General features: G+C 45.1%; 1 protein-coding gene across 1 annotated transcript; it reads left to right on the top strand.

The window, feature by feature from the left end:
* Positions 1-205: 205 nt before the first annotated feature.
* LOC308482551 (digestive cysteine proteinase 2-like) lies at positions 206-18081 on the top strand. Its single transcript, XM_081015763.1, has 11 exons — positions 206-301; positions 2057-2128; positions 3690-3782; positions 8542-8714; positions 10207-10447; positions 11188-11389; positions 11512-11705; positions 12626-12717; positions 13739-13900; positions 15649-15838; positions 17278-18081. The coding sequence occupies exons 1-11, from the start codon at positions 259-261 to the stop codon at positions 17463-17465; spliced, it is 1650 nt and encodes a 549-aa protein (XP_080871889.1). The 5' UTR covers positions 206-258; the 3' UTR covers positions 17466-18081.
* The last annotated feature ends 521 nt before the right edge of the window (positions 18082-18602 follow it).

An 18602-nucleotide genomic window follows, 5' to 3' on the forward strand; every position in this document is an offset into this window, starting at 1 on the left:
AATTGCTTTGGCCACCATCCACCATCACATCAAACAAGCCACAGCCTAGCAGCCTGATTTGCCATTTCCTTATTGGGAGCTGCATAAATAGCCAATAGGAACTGGTGCTTTCTCCAGTGCCATTCAGAAATTCTGCAGGGTTTCTCACCTCACCCTTTGGGAGAGCCAGGCTTCAACTATTGGCTAATTGGCCGCTACTTAATAAGGCAGCTCCTTGTTAAAGTGGCTCTGAGAAGGAGCATGTGTAGCTGAGCAGCAATGGGGATGCTGCTGATCTTCCTAATATGGCCTGCTTTTCTTGGTAAGTTTGCCTGTCTTGTTTTCTAGGCAGCTATGTTATTTTATTTTACCCTTCTGGGATATTAGGGCTAGAGGGCTCTACATAAGAACCTAGCAGATATAAGATTAATAATAACACCGATGAATCTACCTGGAGGAGATGGAAAGCTATGCTAATTTCAGTGCTCTTTCTTTCTCTCATTTTTCAAATCTTATATTCAATATTCCACATTTCTAGCATGTTTGTTGGGTGTTTGTTTATTAAAATCCTCATGAAAATTTATCAGTGTTCTAGTGCTAATTTTTCCTAATAAATACATTTTATTAGGCAGCAGTGCACTTTGGAACTACCTGCTTGTTGAGATCAAACAGACACCTTCACCGTGCTTCCCCCCCCCCACAAGCAACTGCTAAAAATATTCTTGTTTAGACAGTCTGCCCAGATGCTTAGAAAGTTAAGGTTATTTTAAACGGTTTTAGTATTTTAACTTTTGTATGTTTTAAAATACTGTTGTAGACAAAAGATCTCTTCTGTGTTAATTATACCCAGGTGGTTTCTTTAAAGTTAAGTGTTCTTTTACATTGAATTTATTGCATAATGATGATTATTAGCAAAAAATCTTGGAGAGGGTATGGAGCAACTTCCCAAGGAGGAAAGGGTTTAATGTTTGGGGTGGAGAGAGGAGAGTTGGGGATGGATGTATGGTATAAAATTATGCATGGTGTGGCAAAAGCAAACAGCAAGAGGTAGTGAAATGTAGCGGTTAGAATTTTGGATTAGGGCCTCTCAGAGCAAGATTCAGATCCCTGCTCAACCTACCTCACCGTGTTGCTGGGAGGATAAAATGGGAAGGGGATGAACCATATATACCACTTTGAATTTGTTGGAGGAAAGGTGGGATATAGCCGTTATAATAAAGAAATAAATTGAGAGGTATATTTGTCTCTCGTTATACTAAATTCCAGAGTCATCCAAGGAAATGGTGGGCTTTTTTTTTTTTTTTGTCTTTAAGTTTTTTATTCATACTTTTCAAATTTATACATTTCATTAGTTTTACAATCAATGTAACATTTCGAAATTTCACTTCCTTCCCCTCTTTCTGCAGTTCCTTAAATTTATTTTTTAATATCTTCGGCATATCCAAATCCATTTAATAGGGGGAGATTCAGGACAGCCAAAAAGGAACACAGATCATAATTAAACTATGGAATTAGCTATCTTAAGGTGTGGCGATGGCCAACAAATGGGATGGCTTTAAAAGGTGATGATACCAATTCATGGAGCCTAAGGCTATTAGCAGCTGCTCGTCATGACGGCTGTGGACTACCTCCAATGTCCGAGGTGAAATGTCTGTGAATACCAGTTTCTGGGGAACATGAGTCTGAGACTGATCCTGCGCTCATTTGCTGCTTGTGGGCTTCCCATAAGCATTTGGTTGCCTTAGGGGCCGAAGCAACATTTTGTGTTTTGTTTTGTTTTTTGAGGAAGCCAGGCCCCCTCAATGTCCAGAGGGCAGCCCTCTGGTTCCTCGCAAGTCACATGCACAATGTCAGGATGTCAAGTTGGGGCCCCTCAGTCCTCCTGAGAAACTGGTGCCTCTGCTGGTTGGCCACTGTGAAAACAGGATACTCCTCCTGGTTGGGGCTTTGGTCTGATCCAGCCAGCCTCTTCTTATATTCTTATGACGCAGTGAACACAATTTCCTTTGTGGGCAAGTGGCATTCTCTGCGTTAACCGAATCTGATCTAATCCTTTTGTCTTTGTTTTGCATTTCAGTGGTTGACTGCAGACCTCCACACAAACGTCTGCAAGTGCTTCCCAGGTTTGGGGGTGCCTATCATATAACAGGTAATGAACATCTTCACTGCCCTTGGATGCTTCAGGGGGAAATCATTTGTAGAGACTAGGCAAAGAGGAGAGACCTGTGTTGGGGGGCATAGTATGCAACACTTCAGGTGATAATTGAAAGGGATAATTTATTGGTCTTCTCTTCACCTCTCCTCCCAATTTCTAAAGCAGAGATGGGAAGCCAACGGCATTCTAGATATTATTGGACTCTTAACTCCCATCACCCTTGACACTTGGCCATGCTGGCTTGGAGCTGAAGGGAGCTGAAGGGAGCTGGAGTCCAGCAACATCTGGAGGGCACAGGTTCCCCATCCCTGTTTTAAAGAACTGCATCTTCCCATTTAAGAGGTATGCTCACTAGAAGCAGGGCAGAAGATGATCCGCTCCTTAATTTCTGTATTAAAAATGGTTTGTGGCGACAGGAAGCACAGAGCTGGTTTCTGATTAAAGCTTATGCTGACGGATCGCATTAATTAATTGAAGCTTGCAGCCCCAAATGTGGAGAGCGGTGTCCTCAGAACAGGACCATCTGGCAGCATAGAGGCACACCTGGAAGAATGTGCAGGCTTAGTGCAAACACAGAAACAAATAAATCTCAAAGCACGTTGGAACAAAAAAGGCTCTCTTGGGCATCTGTGAAATTACCTTATGAAAAAATAAGCAGCCATCTATCAGTCACTGCCTTTGTGCGTTAATTCATTACTTTAACTTTTTATCAGCCTTCTGTTCTTTCTAGGTATGATTTGCCAACTGACAGATGTCCACTGGAATAATGTTTATCTCTTTGTATTGCACTCATTTTTCTCAATCTTATGTAAATGCAGCACGCTTGGAGCTAGATTATTTGTGATAAGTACAATGCCCATATCTCAGAGATGCCTCATTATGGAGGTGGCTCTGTGTACAGAGGGCGTTTCCTTCCATTTTTATTGCAAGGCTGGGGAACCTCTGGCCCTCCAGATGTTACTACACTACAACTCCCATCACCCCTCACTATTGCTCATGTAATATCCAACCATCTCTGGAGAGTCACTGGTTCCCTACCCTTGGTGTCAGGAGCCGGAGTCAAGGGCAGGTTAGCAATGAAACACCCAGTGTCAGTGAAGTTAACTCTTTATTCAAAGGGCAGACCTAGTGATCACAGCAACTCTTCCCAGTAGGTCTTACCCCCAATGAGGCAGTTGCAAGGACTAAAGGTCCCTGCCTTCCCACCGCTCCCTAAGGCTCCTCCCCAGGGTCCTTCCCCAGCAACTTGAGGCTCCTTCATCTTGTCTCTCTTTGCTCTGCCCTCTTCATTCCTTTCCATCTTCTGGGAGACCAGGGAGGAGGGGAGCAGGAGGGGGAGATTCCCTGGCTTCCTCAGCAGCCTGCCCCCACTCCTCTCCAGCCTCGAATTCTGGACTGCTCTCTGCCGCAGACTCTTCCTGCTCACTAAACACTGTTACCTCTTTAGCTTCATACTCCTCCTCCCAGTCTGCTCCCTCTCCACCCTCTGACCACACATCATCATCATCCCTTCTTTACTCTGGCTAAGCAGCTGTTGCCATTTGGCTTCCTTCAGGGATCCTGAAACTGCCTTATGCTGAAATAGAAGAGCCCTTCGAAGCCTGGTTCAATGAGACGGAGGGGAAAAGTCGTATCCAGTATTATCACGGTAAGAGAAGTCTGGTATTGCCAAGAAGGTGGTTGGAAGCCCAGTGAAAAAGTCTGTTTCATTTCTCCCATGAACATAACCATATGGATTGGGAACAGTTTTAGATGCCTTACACCAGGTCACATTATTTCTCTGTTAAGCCTCATAGTGTTTACTCCACGGATGGCGGATGAGCCCTCCAGATGTCACTGGACCACAACTCTGATCATCCTTCCCATCCAAGCTGGGGCTGATGGGAGTTGGAGTCCAATAATATCTGGAGGACCACAGGACCCCCACAATAGACCTGCTGTCTCTGACTGGCAGCAGCTCTCCAGTGTCTCATGCGGAAGTAGTTCCCATTGCCTGCTTTAATACGATGAAGATGATGGCTTGTATCCAAAGAAGCACTTAAGTCTATGTACACATTATACCTTTAAAAAATAGTCAAAGTACATTCCTTCTCTCAGATACCAATAGGGTCCCAATGACAACTGGGGGGCTGCTGGTCCTCCACCCCTGAGTTATATAAACACAAGATAGGAATAATAATAGCAGAAACTTGGAATGTGCTCCTTAAGCTACTCCAGAGACTGTCCCAAGGGGAAGATAGTGCTGTGAAAGGCTATCCCTTCCTTCGAAGCCAAAGAGGTGGTCAATGAGACCTGTTCTATGTCGCTGGAGGTGAGGGTTGGATCCAGTTTTCAGGTGGGCCAAGAGCAACATGCTCTTTCATACATTTGTACGAGAGGTTACTTGGGTTGGTGGCAGGTGGCAACAGCACCACAGCCAGTGCAGAGCAGCTTGGGACCCTCGTTTAAATTTCTCACAATGCCCTGGAGCATTCACATAAAAAGATAATCAAATCCCTGCAAGTAAAATAAAAACAAAGGCATGGGACATTTGGGAGGAAAAGAAATCTAGGCCCAGCCCACACCCTGTGTGCAAATTTTCAACTTGTATGGGTTTTTTTTTGGTTTTTTTTTAAAAGATATTGTCAGGGGTTCAGGGACAGAGGCACAGGGTAGGCAGGAGATGGAGAGCGATGGGGATGAATCCCAGGACAGCGAGGAAGAGGATGACAATGACTCAAGAGATTCCATGAGTCTTTCCAGCGAATCAGAGGATTCCCAGAAGGGGGCGCCGGTGGTCAAGGCCAGGGGAGCCCCAGGGGGGACGTGTCAGGAGCAGGGGGCCAGCGGGGGATCCCAAAGTGGCAGCTGGGCGTCAGGACCAGCCTCCCCGCTAGAGTGCAGCGAAGGGGGTGGAGGTTTCAGTGTATCAGGGGAAGCGGCTCCGGCAGCAGAGAAAGGAGGGAGGTCGGAGCAAGCCACCCTCCCGGAAGGGGAGGGGAGTAGTGAAGGGAGTAGTGTAGCTGTCAAAAGGAAGGTTAGAGGTTGGGCGCGCGCGCCAAGTTCAAATGTAGAGGCGCGCGGAAGTACAGGGAGCCCGGAGGAGGGGCCAGGTCCCAAAGCCCGCAGGAGGGGGCAAGAGCAGTCTGATTCCGCGTCAGAGGAATCCAGGAGGGGCGAAACCCCAGCGGGCAGAAAGACCCTGCGGAAAAGGAAAGAGAGAAAGAGGTGGAGCAGCGCAAGCCTCTTAAACTGGTGCAGGGGAGGGACGGATTCAGAGGGGACTTCAGCGGTCTAAGCCTAGCAGACGTAGGGCTGCGCGCCTCGGATGTGAAGCAAACAATGAACTGCAATAAACACTTTTGTATATAAGAAGAGATAGGCGTTGGTCTTTTGTGAGCTGAGACTTGAGGCAGCCCTGACAGATATTTATTGAGATTTTCAAAATGTTACAAAAAAGAGAAAAAATAAAATAGAAGCAGAAGAGAGTACAAAGGATAAAAATAATTAACATAATAGAAAAAAAGAGAGGAAAAAACCAACCCCTTCCCACCATATACGAAAAAATTCCAAATGAGAAAAAATGACAGAAAAAAAGAAAAAAAAGAATGCAAAAATCACAAAACTTTAAAAACATTTAAAAACAAATTCATTATTTTCAAATCCTTAACTGTCATTACCTTCTTTCTTAGACCTCCTCCTCCTCCTCCTCCCTTTCTTTGTATCCTAGTTATTAATTATCCCAGCAAATCCTTGACCTTATCTTTCTATAATAAAATAAACCTTAAAACTTAAAACTTAAATCTTATCCTTACCAACTTCTCATAATCATAATATTCTTTCATAATTCTTTAAACATCTTTGCTAAAGCCAAGTAATTTCATTTCAACATTTTTCTATCATTCATCAATTTTATAAAACAGTTCTAATGGTAGAAAAAAGAGGTATAAACAGATCCAATCTTCATCCAGCGTCCCTTCCTCCTGGTTCCGGGTTTTGTCCTTATTCCCGTCAATCTAGCCCATTAACCTGGCAACCTTATGTCCGAGGCCCTCAAGTCTCTTCCATGACCCTTCCGCGGCTCTTCTTCATACTTGTAACTGTATTTTCCCTTGTCTCCTGCTCGTGGTAACTCCAGCTTGACAATGTTTTTAACCCTTCTCAACAGATCAGCCCCTTTTCCATGTTCAACAATGAATTCCATGTAGTATTTAAAAGCATGTTTCAAAGGCCCTCCAAAATTGAGAGCCCCCACAGTCCCAAACATCTCACGGCCCGTTGCCATATTTGAAAAGTCCAAACATCCCAGCATAGGGGGGTCAATCCAGCCCCCCATTTCCAAACCAAGCCAAACTTTTCCTTTCCAGATATGGCTTTTTCCAAGTTCATTTGTCAAATCCAAAAAATCATATTCCTGTTGGGCCTGTTCTGTCAAAACACACTCCTGATTTAATGTCAAAAACTCCTGTTCTGTCAAGACACACTCCTGATTTAAATCCTGAGTGGGCTCCACATATTTTCCCACTGTCTGTTCAAAGTTTCCCACTGCCTGTTCAAAATTTCTAGTCGAAGTCGCCATCCAATTCACCTTCTTGTGTAATTGTTCCAGTAGATCGTTTGTTTTATAGAGAGCATACAACAAGGCTTCTGAATACATTGTCCTACAAGGTCAGATACTTGTTCCCACGGTTGTAATCTGTAACAGCTGTCGACTCCCTGGAGTTAGTTACAGTTTCACAGTTACACTTTCACAGACTCCCCCTAGGGGGAAGACTTCTATTTATTCTTGCAACAAAGTTTCCTTTTTTAAGATACTTTGTCCATATATAATCCTTTAAAATGCGAAAGGGAACAGTGGAATCACTAGGTTTCTCTTCTTTTAGCCATCTGTCAAAAACACTTGTCTTTGGTTAATGAACTTCACGCGTCAGTCCTGACAGCCCGCTCCAGGATCAGGACGGAGGAAAGTTACTTCACTTTAAAGTCACTTTAAACAATCCAAAAAGATCCCCCCCTTCTCCTGCTGTCGAAGGGGGGTTCCACAATTTTAAATGGTGAAATCCAATCTTTTAAAAGCGATTTCCTGAGCTTTAGTTTAAATTGCCTTTGCTTTATTCTGTTTACAAAAGAACGGAAGGATGACTTCCTGTTTAGACCTTCCCGTTCCGTACCAAATTCAAGTAAATTTTTAAAGTCCGATTCTTTCTTACTCGCAAGTCCTTATTTGATGTCCAATTGTTCAAAGTCTAAGTACTCACGGGTGCTTATTTTAAAGTCCAAATTGTCCCAGGAAAAAGGCAGCGCTCTCCGGCAACAGCTATGCGGCTTCGCTCCACGGAAATAGCAGTTGACTCACAGCACCGCGCCACTTCCCCCTCTTCACTTCGGAGCCCGTTAGTGGGTTCCTTAGCGGGTTGGGGGGGCGCTAAAGGTGCCCGCCGAGTCCCATGGTCACAGGCTTCATCCGCCTGTGATTTTTTAGTGGGTCCCCGCTTCGCCGTAGCGGAGAAGACCCGTTTTCCGCGGAGCTAGTCCCTCCAGTTCAGAGGGAGTCTGCCATTGCCGGTGGCGCCACCCCGGAAGTCTGGGGTTTTATTTTGTGGAATGGATATGGGAAGATCCCCCCCCCACACACACACACATGCAGCCTGGAATGGCATAATCCATTTTGCTACCTCGCTCTGCTGCATCTGTAGACCAGGATAGAGTTTTAAAGACTGTGGTTTTGTGTTCACGTCAAAATGTTTATGAGTTGCCATTGGTTCCTTCTCTGGAATAAGAGTGGCCCACTACATCCTTTTTATTTCTGGATCATGAATAAAGCTGCAGGCTTTCCCCCAAGACCTGATTCCTGTCATCTCTGAAATAAATAATCCACCCAGCTGAGGTTGAAGAGCAGACCTCAGATTTATGCAGCATTTGTTGTAAAGGAATACTGTTTCCCAACATGGTGGGCTGGAAATTCTAATGGGGTTGGGGAGCCTGTGGGCTTCAAATTGCTGTTGGACTTGAGCTCCCATTAGCCCCAGCCAGAGTGGTCAATGGACAGGGATGGTGGAAGTTGTAGTCCAACAACATCTGGAGGGCCACAGTTCTTTGATCTAATGCATGGGTAGGCAAACTAAGGCCCGGGGGCCAGATCCAGCCCAATCTCCTTCTAAATCTGGCCCACAGATGGTCTGGGAATCGGCGTGTTTTTACATGAGTAGAATGTATCCTTTTATTTAAAATGCATCTCTGGGTTATTTGTGGGGCATAGGAATTCGTTCATATTTTTTTTCAAAATATAGTCCGCCCCCCCCCCCACAAGGTCTGAGGGACACCCTGCTGAAAAAGTTTGCTGACCCCTGATCTAATGAAATAAGAATTAGATGTAGTTTCTGAGGCAGATATTGGTGTAATGAATGCTTCTTTCCTTGCTTCTCCAGGCCAGGTGATCACTTACCAGTTTAGCTTTGTAAAACCTTTTGGGGCCAGCTTCAAGGTAACTCCAGAAACCACGGAAACCGAGGCCAACATTAAGGAGTGCTTCCAGATCAATGGAACATTGGAGAATCCCATTAGGCCTCAAAGTGTCTTTCCTAACCTATCTGAATTCCAGGTGAGTCCCTCAAGCTCCTGCTTCCAATCATCTCAGTTCAGACATCACACCAAACTGTGCATTATGTTAACCATAGTTATAAATAAGCTCATGCCATGGTTTGAGTTTCCAGACACACGACAAGTGAACTATGCTTTAGAGTTCCTGATCTGCTTTTCTGTCCCATGCACTCTGTTCACCCCTGTCTCCACGGTGCAACAAGTCTTTGCAGAGCAAAATGGTTTGCCAGTGGACTGTGAATTCAGACATAATGGTAAACAACGGTCAGCCCAAAAATTGGCTTGGCTTGCAAACCTGAGGTTTGATATCCTGATTTGGAAACCCCTCATAAACTACACTTTGAGAACTGGTATGGTTTTAGACATACCGTAACACCATACCATGGTTTGATGTTGTGCCCGAATGCAGCCAATATGCCGTGAAGTGCATTTTGAGGATTTCGAAAGCTGGATTTCAGAGTTGGGGTTGGAAGCTTTATGCACTGTAACTAACCAAGAAACCTAATTTCTTTTAGAGATGAAGAGCTTTAGCCAGCAGTAGCCTTGCTCCTGAACAGAGTCTGGTTGCTGGTGTGCTTTACTCTGTCTTAACTTAAGCTGAGGTATTTTATGCCAGCTTCCCATATATAGACTTGCTCCTTACACCCTTAGAGTAGGGGTGGGCATTTGTTTTTCCTGTTAAGTCTTCATTTCTTCAGGGGCAATCTATTGGGAGCTGCATGCTGGTGGAGGGTGGGGCCATAGCAAAAGTGGGCAGGTCACCTCTGCTTTCTCACTTTCTGGCTCCCTCTGCACCATACATTTAAACAGTATCATATAACTTTGAACAGCCCCCTCCAAAATCCTGGAAACATTGGTTTAGGGTGCTGAGAGTTGTTGGGAGATTCCTATTCCCCTCACAGTTCTACAATTCCCCAAGTGGTTTAACATCTTATCTTTTTTCCCAGGAAGCTCTAGTTAAGAGTGCATGGGGGGGGGGGGCGGAGAGAGAATTGTGGTGAAAAACTAGGAAATGCTACTGAACTACAACTTCCACGGTCCTTGGTGACTGACCATGCTTGCTGGGGCCAGTGAGCAGGACCAGCCTACCCATGAGTCAGGTTAGGTGGCAGATCTGGCCTCATCTGCTTCCATTTGCTTTCTCCTCCTCCTCCTCCTCCTCCTCCTCCTATGTGTCCTGCTACCTCCTTTGCCACTACCATGGCCTCTGTGCCTGGCTGTAGTGGAGGGGGAGGAGGAGGAGGCTGGGCGCAGAGGAAGTGTTGATGGTGACAAGGGGGCACAATTTCTGTTTTGCCTGAAGTGCCAAAACGTCCTGGGCTGACATTGCTGGTGGAAGTTACAGTTCAGCAACATCTGGAGGGCCAAGGGTTCTCCATGCCTGTTTCAAAAGCTCTTCTTTGCTGCACATCAGTGGTATTTTCAAACCTGCCCTTCCCAGCCTCTCACTGAGAATCTTACTCTTTCCTGCTCTCTCGCACTCCAAACTCCAGACTGTTCTGCAGGAAGACTACAATGGACAGCCCTGTGCAGTCCTGGAGAGTACGTCATATTGGGGCAAGAAGAAGAACATCTACAGGTTCTGGGTTGCAGATGCTTCCCCTGAGCCTGTCCCAGTGCACTATGAGATGAGGGGCTTCAACACTCTCCTGGGCTCCCACTACGACAAGTATGAGATAGACTACACCAGCTTTTCCCACAGATTCCCCTCTGACATCTTTGATCTCCCTGGTGGTATGTTCAGTGCAGAGCTGTCCTCTTACATAGAGAGCCTCCTGTTTCTCCTTCTCCTCACCTACAAGGGTGCATGTTGCAGCTGTGGTAATGTCTAACGCAGAGATAACCAATGCTGTGCCTTTCAGATACTGGGGACTCCACCTCCTATCATCCCTGACCACTGGCCATGCTGGCTGGGCCTGATGGGTGTTGGAGTCCAATGACGTCCTGAGAGCACCATTTTGTCTAATGCCACTATATATATTTGTTATATTTATCAGCAGGTTCCAGGGTGGCATACAACAATTTAAAATTCCAATTAAATATGTCAAAACGAATTACAGTCACAGGGTGGGTCCTTTAAATGCACATCTCAGGTGTCATCTCAACTTGCCAGCTAACCATGGAAAAGCTATGCCTGTTGAATCTCTGCCTGCTCTGGATTCTATTAAAGGCACTGAGATTCTGTCAGGAAAAACAGCAATATTAGTTTCAGCCCCAAGTACCAAGTATGGTTGCCAACTTCCAGACAGCAGTGATGTGGTAGCATTAAAGAAACATCACAGGGCAAACTAAATTGGAATAAATCTGCTCCTATTGTGCTGTTATTGTGTAAAGAAAATCTTGCAGACTACAGCCACAATAAAATACCAGTCTGGACTGCAGCCCAAAGCAAGCAAATAAGAACTGAAGGGGAATAATCTGTAGCTTATTTTGACTTCTGGTCATGGCAGTCACTTCTGCTTTCTGCCTCATAGGTATAAAATGCACACATTGGCCAGGTGTAGGACCGGAGCATAGGATCTTGGCCAATCCCATGCAAGAATTTGTTGGGGGAGCCGGGGAAGTAGGCCGAGACCAGGAGCATCTATTCCATCACTACAAGGGGAAATTCAGAAAGACCTACAAGAGTGAGGAGGAGATGGAGCACAGGAAGCACAACTTCATCCACAACATGAGGTACACAAAATGTGGATGAAAAAATTGTACAGTTGGAAACTGATAATTTACAGCTGGAAAATGGGAAAGAGGGAAATCAGATATGCCAGGCATATGTGCTTTTCATTATTATTGTTTTCCAGATACGTCCACTCCAAGAACAGGGCCAACCTCTCCTACAAACTGGCTGTGAACCACTTGGCCGATCATACACCAGAGGAGATGGCAGTGATGAGGGGGAGGCTAAAGACCGGTGAACCCAACCAGGGCTGGCCCTTCCCTGCCCAAGGCTATGACAACCTCACCCTGCCAGAGAGTCTGGATTGGCGGCTTTATGGTGATCATAAAGCCCTCGTTTTGAATTTAAATTTGGAAAGAATACTTATAGTAACAGTTCGGGGGGGGGGGGAATCCAAACTGAAATAGGACATCTGCAAAATTTAATTGCAAAGAATTATCCAATGCAACACTAAGTAAGTAACATTCCCTGTGAAAACCCACTCTTTAAAGCTGAATCAGAGCAAACATCAATTTAGGTTTTCCGTGGATTGACGTTTGCTCTGATTGAGCTTTAAAGGGTGAGTTTTCACAGGGAAGGCCGTGGAGGAAAATAAAGGGCACTCAGACAGGGAGCTTTAAATTGCGGATGTGCCTGGAAAGAGCAGGGGAAAGGTTATTATGGATAAACCCTGAGTGCAATTTTATCCTCTCTATTTGTCCCATTTATTCCCACACTGCCTCCCTAAATCTGTCATTTGGGGGTTCCCCAATCCTTTAGAGCAGATGGGGGGGGGGGACACACGAAGCACTAATGAGTGCTGCATTGTATACAAGCCAAAATGTATACAAGATTAAATAGAACGCAAGTGTATATTTCAAAAGGATTTCACTAAAGTGAAAAAGAAAAGGGAGGGGAAGATAGGACTCTACAATATATCAAAAGCTTTTGAAAGTAAATTAAATAATAATTTAACTAACCTAAACAAACTTGACTTCAAAACAGCATAAAACTGAAATATATTTCAATTAACCCTTCTTTTTTCTCTCCCCCTTCCCCCTATATTAAATAATGGGAAGTAGCAAGTGAGGGGCAAGGTGGTGGGAGCCAATCCTGTGCTCCTGTGTGTGGATTTGCTCCATGCCAACTTCATGCAGCAGCGACTTGGGCTTTAAAAAAATAAAAATTAATATGACATTGTGGTTGGGATCTGTTTCTCTGTAATTTTTGTCCCCATTTCTCTCTGCCTACCAATGAAGGTGCTGTGACCCCAGTCAAAGACCAGGCCGTGTGTGGTTCCTGCTGGAGTTTTGCTACGACAGGAACACTGGAAGGCGCCCTCTTTCTCAAGGTGAGGACCTGGGCGCTTGACTGTGTCTTGAGGCTTCCTTGATTCCTCAGAGCCCTTAAAGAACATGGTCTCGCTTCCCCCAAAGAATCCTAGAACTCTAGTTGGCTAAGGGTTCTAGGAATTGTAGCCCTGTGAGGGATAAACTAGAGTTAAACACATCATTATTATTGATTGATTGATTGAATTTATATACTGCCCTATATCCAGGGGTCTCAGGGCGGTTCACAGAAGAAAATCAAGATATAAAACCACAAAATACATAATAAAAATAAAAACAACAACCCAATAGCCACACACACCCAGCACATTTTAAAAGGGCATAGGATGTAAATCAGATCAACCAAAGGCCTGGTTAAAGAGGAACGTTTTTGCCTGGCACCTAAAGGTGTATAATGAAGGTACCAGGCGAACTTCCCTGGGGAGAGCATTCCACAGATGGGGAGCTACTGCAGAGAAGGCCTGTTCTCGTGTTGCCACCCTCTGGATCTCCACTTGGTATAGATGTCACTGAAATTGTGAACCTGTTCTGGGACCATACCTCTTCATCCTGGGAAGTATAGTTTAAGGGTGCTGAGGGTTGTTAGAATATTCCTATTCCTCTCACAGAGTGGTAATTCCCAGAGCTCTCTTGGAAGAGTGGTTGATTTTTAAACTACTCTGGGAACTGTAGCTCTCTGAGGGCAATAGGTGGCTCCTAACAACTCCCAGCTCCCTTAACAAGCCAAAGTTCCCAGGATTCTTTGGTGAAAAAGTAGAGTAAAAGAAAAATGCCTTAATGGAGGGCTCCCCCAAACTTCCACTGGTCCCATGCCTAGGGTCCAAGCAGTTTTCTGTTTGCCCCACTGGTTTCCCGGGGAATATCTGCTCTTTAGGGGCAAACATCAACCTGTGGGGAAACCCGGTGGACGCTTGCTCTGTTTTGGTGTGTGGTAAAGATCTGGTTTCCCCGGGGGAAAGTGGTGGGACAAGGGGAATTCTGGATGAGTCCTAGCTAAATAAATATCCCATCTTTTCCGTACAGACCGGAGTCCTCACTCCACTGTCACAGCAAGTCTTAATCGATTGTTCCTGGGGCTTTGGAAACCATGCCTGTGATGGGGGCCAGGAACGGCATGCCTATGAGTGGATTATGAAGCATGGTGGGATTGCCAGCACAGAGTCCTATGGGCCGTACCAGGGTCAGGTGAGTGCAGAATGTCCACCTGGAGCAACCAGAGGGTGGCATTTCTCTTGGGCAAACTTCCAGGAGCCACGTGCCTTACCTTTACATAGCCATGCAAAGGCCAGAGGTTTCTATGCATCCTCCATCTAGGCAAGCAGAAGGCATCATCAGTTTGATGACACATTCCAGCAGGGCAAAAGCACCTGAGCTTGGAGCAAGGGAGAGTCCCAGGGGCCAGACAGAAGGGAACAAGGGCCACATTTGCCCCCCGCCCAGGCCTGAGATTCCCTACCCTTACAATAGTGATGCCCACTGCTTCCTTCTTAAACGCTATTGCACCTGAGATAATTTGAAGAGGGGACGGTGGGCTGCTGTCATCAACATCTTTGATCCTTTGAGAAAAAGGAATGTCTCAATAAGACAAATATGTGAATCATCCAGGTATACGCATCAGAGGCAGGGCTGGTTGTGGTTCTCGGCTGGGTGGGCTTGCCAGTGCGCAGGGTGAAAAATTGCCCTCAGGAGTATGGGAATGTTCAGGGAGGCAGGAGAGGATATATTGTTTAATTATATCCTTCCCAACTTGTGTTAACAGGTTCTATAACTTAGCAGAGTAACATTCCCCTTTTTAAACTTGTACAGCAGATACGTCTCTTCCAGGCTTGCATAAGCCTCTAAAATACGTTTCTTGGTAAATTCCCCTTTATTCCCTCGTAAAAAGATTAGACACAACAGTCTTGTCTAAAAGTATAAAAGAGTTTACTCACACACATTCTGGTCACAGATGGATCCCAGAAGGCAGACTTAGGTTACAAAATATATACACCTGGAATCTATCCCATAAGGAGATAGTTCCTTTGTCCTCTCTTGGCTGGAGCATCTCAGGCTGATAAGATGTTGCTTCTTTGACGAATGGAGTCGGAGAGAGATGTGGCTGCCTCCCCTGTGCTGTTTTGTTACCTGCATAAGTAAGGCCACGCCCACCTCTGTTCACATGTAGAGGAAGTCTGTCCCAGCCCAGGAGGAAACAGGAAGTTCCGACTGGCTGGTCCAGACATCCCCTTTTATATCCACTCTAGGAATGTTGTATCTGACTCTGTGTTTCACATCCCACGAGGAGTTACTAGGAATCAGCATTCTTTAAGTTACCCAAAACAGCTCACCAAGGCTTTGTTGAAGGATACAAAGCAACAATGCAGCTTCAGAGGGCAGGGCAATTTTTCACCAGGACGACAGCAGGAGAGGAAAGGGTTAAATTCCCTGCTCTGCATTTGTTGCAATCCAGGCCTGTCGCCTCCCCTACCAATCAGCTGTTACTTGCATGTTAAGAATACAAGAGGAGCCCTGTGGAATCAGACCAAAAGCAAATCTAGTCCAGCATCCTCTTTCCTAGAGTTTCCAACCAGGCTCCTGTAGGAAGCCCACAAAACAGGGCAGGAGAACAATAGCTCCCTGCAAGATATAAATGATGAATGCAGATGTGCACCAAGTTTGACTCTTAGATTCCAACGCCCCATATACTTCCAAGCATATTTTTGTGTTCATAAGGACTAGAACATGGAAGATAAGGTTCTCAGGAAGTTGAATGCTGCAACCTGTGGCTTTACTGCCCTTTTGTGGTGGCGTTCTGCACAAACAGCTCGTTGTGTACTTTGCACAAATTGCAGCCCAAAAGCAGGGAGTGCGCACAGAATCACAAGCTTGTATCTGGGGCTGGAATAGCTTTCTTGCAGTGAAACTGGGGTGTGTGTCTGCTTTCCCTTTGCCAGAATGGCTACTGTCACTACAACCAATCTGAGCTGATTGCAACTCTCTCTGGCTATGTCCGTGTGGCCTCTGAAAACACCACTGCCCTGAAGGCTGCTCTTTACAAGCATGGCCCGGTGGCCGTGAACATTGACGCCTCCCACAAGTCCTTTGCCTTCTACTCCAGTGGCATCTACTATGAGCCAAACTGCGGTGAGTCTAATGTCACTCCTTAGTTCAAAGCCTCTGTGGTGGGATGGGAATTTTATGGATGTGTCAACTTTATAGGTAGGTGTCACAATGGAAATTCTCTTGCACCACCAGTCACCATTTAAGGCACGGATGGGGAGCCTGTGGCCCTCCAAGTATCATTGGACTCCAGCTCCCGCCAGCATGGTCCGTGGTCGGGGATGTAGAGGGTTGTGGTCCAACAACATCTGCAGAGCCATAGGGTCATACCTGCTGTGGTGCTTAGAGCTGTCAAGTCAGGAGCATCCCAGACCCTGAGACTTCAGAACCCAATTCTGAGATCAGGAGTGGCTCCTGGTGATGTCATGGAGATGGGACTTGGTGATGTCACAGGGCGGGCCCTGGTGATTCTTCCTCTGCACTCCTTCTTACCACTAAGCCCTGGAGATGGAAGTTAATTGGGACAGGGGAAGAGGGAGCTGTGGATGGCAGACTCCTAGAGAGTCCATGCAGTCATTTGCAGCTGACTTCTGCCAGGCTGAAGCTTACAAGCTGCACACATAGTCTTCTTAATAAAAAATATTTTTTTAAAGGCACTCTTGCCCACCTAAAGAGTCAAGCCCTCTACCCAGCACCTGGAGTGGGGCAGGCAAATGTGGAGACTTCAGGTCAGCTCTGGAGGTCTGTCAGCATAAAATCAACAATAATATGATTCCTTAAAAACAAGTACAAAATGCATCACAAATCAATCATTAGATCAGCTTAGTGCATTGACATAGCTGGATCACCTATCAGGGAAAGTCTGGGTAAACAGATGAATTTTAAGCAGGTGCTTAAATGCCAATACTGTTGGTAGTTGCTTGCCTGATGTTCACTAGAAGTGCATTCCAGAGGGCAGATTTTACCACAGTAAAGGCCCTGGTAGAGGGAGGGAAGGATCTGTCAATCTTGGTTCTCTCTGTTTTGCATTTTTTTCCAATCTTAGATTTAGTTGACCAATATGAGTTGCAGCAATATGAGATTTTATTCTTTTAATCCTTATGAAAACTCATTGTTATTAATATTAATATTATTCTTATTATATATTTATACTCAACATTTCCCCCTGGCTCAGTTGGCATTTTTGTGCACATTTATCCTAATAAAAACAGTTTTATATGCAGCTTTGACTAATGCACACATTTCTGCAAGCAACCTTGCCTAATATATGCATTTTTAAAAAACCAAAAAAAACACTGGTTGGTTGGAGAACTGCATTTCAGAATTCCAGTAAGTGCAAATTTTGAAGGATATCTGCATTTCAAATCACATAATGTTTCAGAAAGCGCAAATTTGATAGATTTGGATTTAAATGCATATTTACTCTGATTTCTCCTCCACCCCTGGTCTTAGTGTACACAAGGAAAGCTTGGGGATCTGTGGCACTAGGTGGTGAATTGATTCCTGGTCCTCTTTTCTTCTAGGAAACAAGAGCATGGAGTTAGACCATGCAGTCCTAGCTGTGGGATATGGGGACCTCGAAGGGGAGAGCTACTGGCTCATCAAGAACTCTTGGTCCACATATTGGGGCAATGATGGCTACATCCTCATGTCGATGAAGGACAACAACTGTGGGGTGGCAACAGCTCCCACCTACCCAGTCCTGGCCTAAGGGGGAAGCACTGGCAAGAAGGATCACGCCAGTCAACGTACAACAGCCCTTATCTGGAGCGACCTCTTCTGAACCACATGTTGTTGAAACACCTAATCTAGAAATTGGGAACCTGAGTTTGGGTAGTGATCATGCCACAACACATTCCTCCAAGTCAAAGTCCTGAACTGGAAGACATTTGTTCACCCAGTTCCACATCTCTATGGCTGCGTACATGCCATACATTTAAAACGCATTTAAAGCGCATTCCACCTCTACTAAATCCTGGGAACTGTGATTTCCCCTCACAGAGCTATAGTTCCCTTCACTCTTAATGAACTACAACTTCAAGGGTTCTTGAGCAGGGAGGTAGAGAGAGGTGCTGCTTCAAATGTGTATGCAGTCATAATTTAAGACTTCAGTCTGGTTCCTGTAATTTTTTAAAACATATCTCTCCATATTTACTCTGATTAGTGTAACCCACACTGTTCAACAGTACACCAAACCATATTGCTGTAACAGTCTTTTGACAATACTTCCTTACCCTCCAATCACTGAGCGGCAAGGATATTGGGAGGGGGTATATTTGACCATATATAATGTGGCATGTGAATAAATTATGCGCAGCAGACAAGCATTCATGGCTGGGCTGGAATTATTTAGTCTCTTGATGCCTCCTAAGATAGTAACAAAGTGCATATAAAAATACACAACTTGTTTAGTGAAACTGAAACATCACAGATGTTTCCTATTGTTGTTCAAACATACACATTTCTCTGCTGGACTACACTCAGGAGAAGCTGCTCCTGTCTGCCTATAACAAAAGCCAGCTCGGCATAGTACTGATTGGCTAGAACCAGAGTAGTCAAGAAATCATCTCTTTCCCACACACCCCAGCTGCCTTCCTGACGGTTGTGATACTTCATTTCAAAAACTTGGTTTTTTAAGTATATGTGTTTCTTCTTAAGATCTATCTAACTTAATTTATACATGACATTTTGAAATGAAAAATAGCCTTTTGAGACAGCCCATAAAGCAGCTCCAGATGCAGTTCTTGGGAAATTCCCTAGAGGAAATTCTGAAATACCCTTTTGGTTTATCAAAAAAGCATGACTTTGGCAGAGAGAAAGCAGAAAACAGACATTTCCTGTGGGAATT

The sequence above is a fragment of the Podarcis pityusensis genome, assembly GCF_964106645.2.
Source record: "Podarcis pityusensis genome assembly, chromosome: 8".
Classification (NCBI taxonomy): Eukaryota; Metazoa; Chordata; class Lepidosauria; order Squamata; family Lacertidae; genus Podarcis; species Podarcis pityusensis.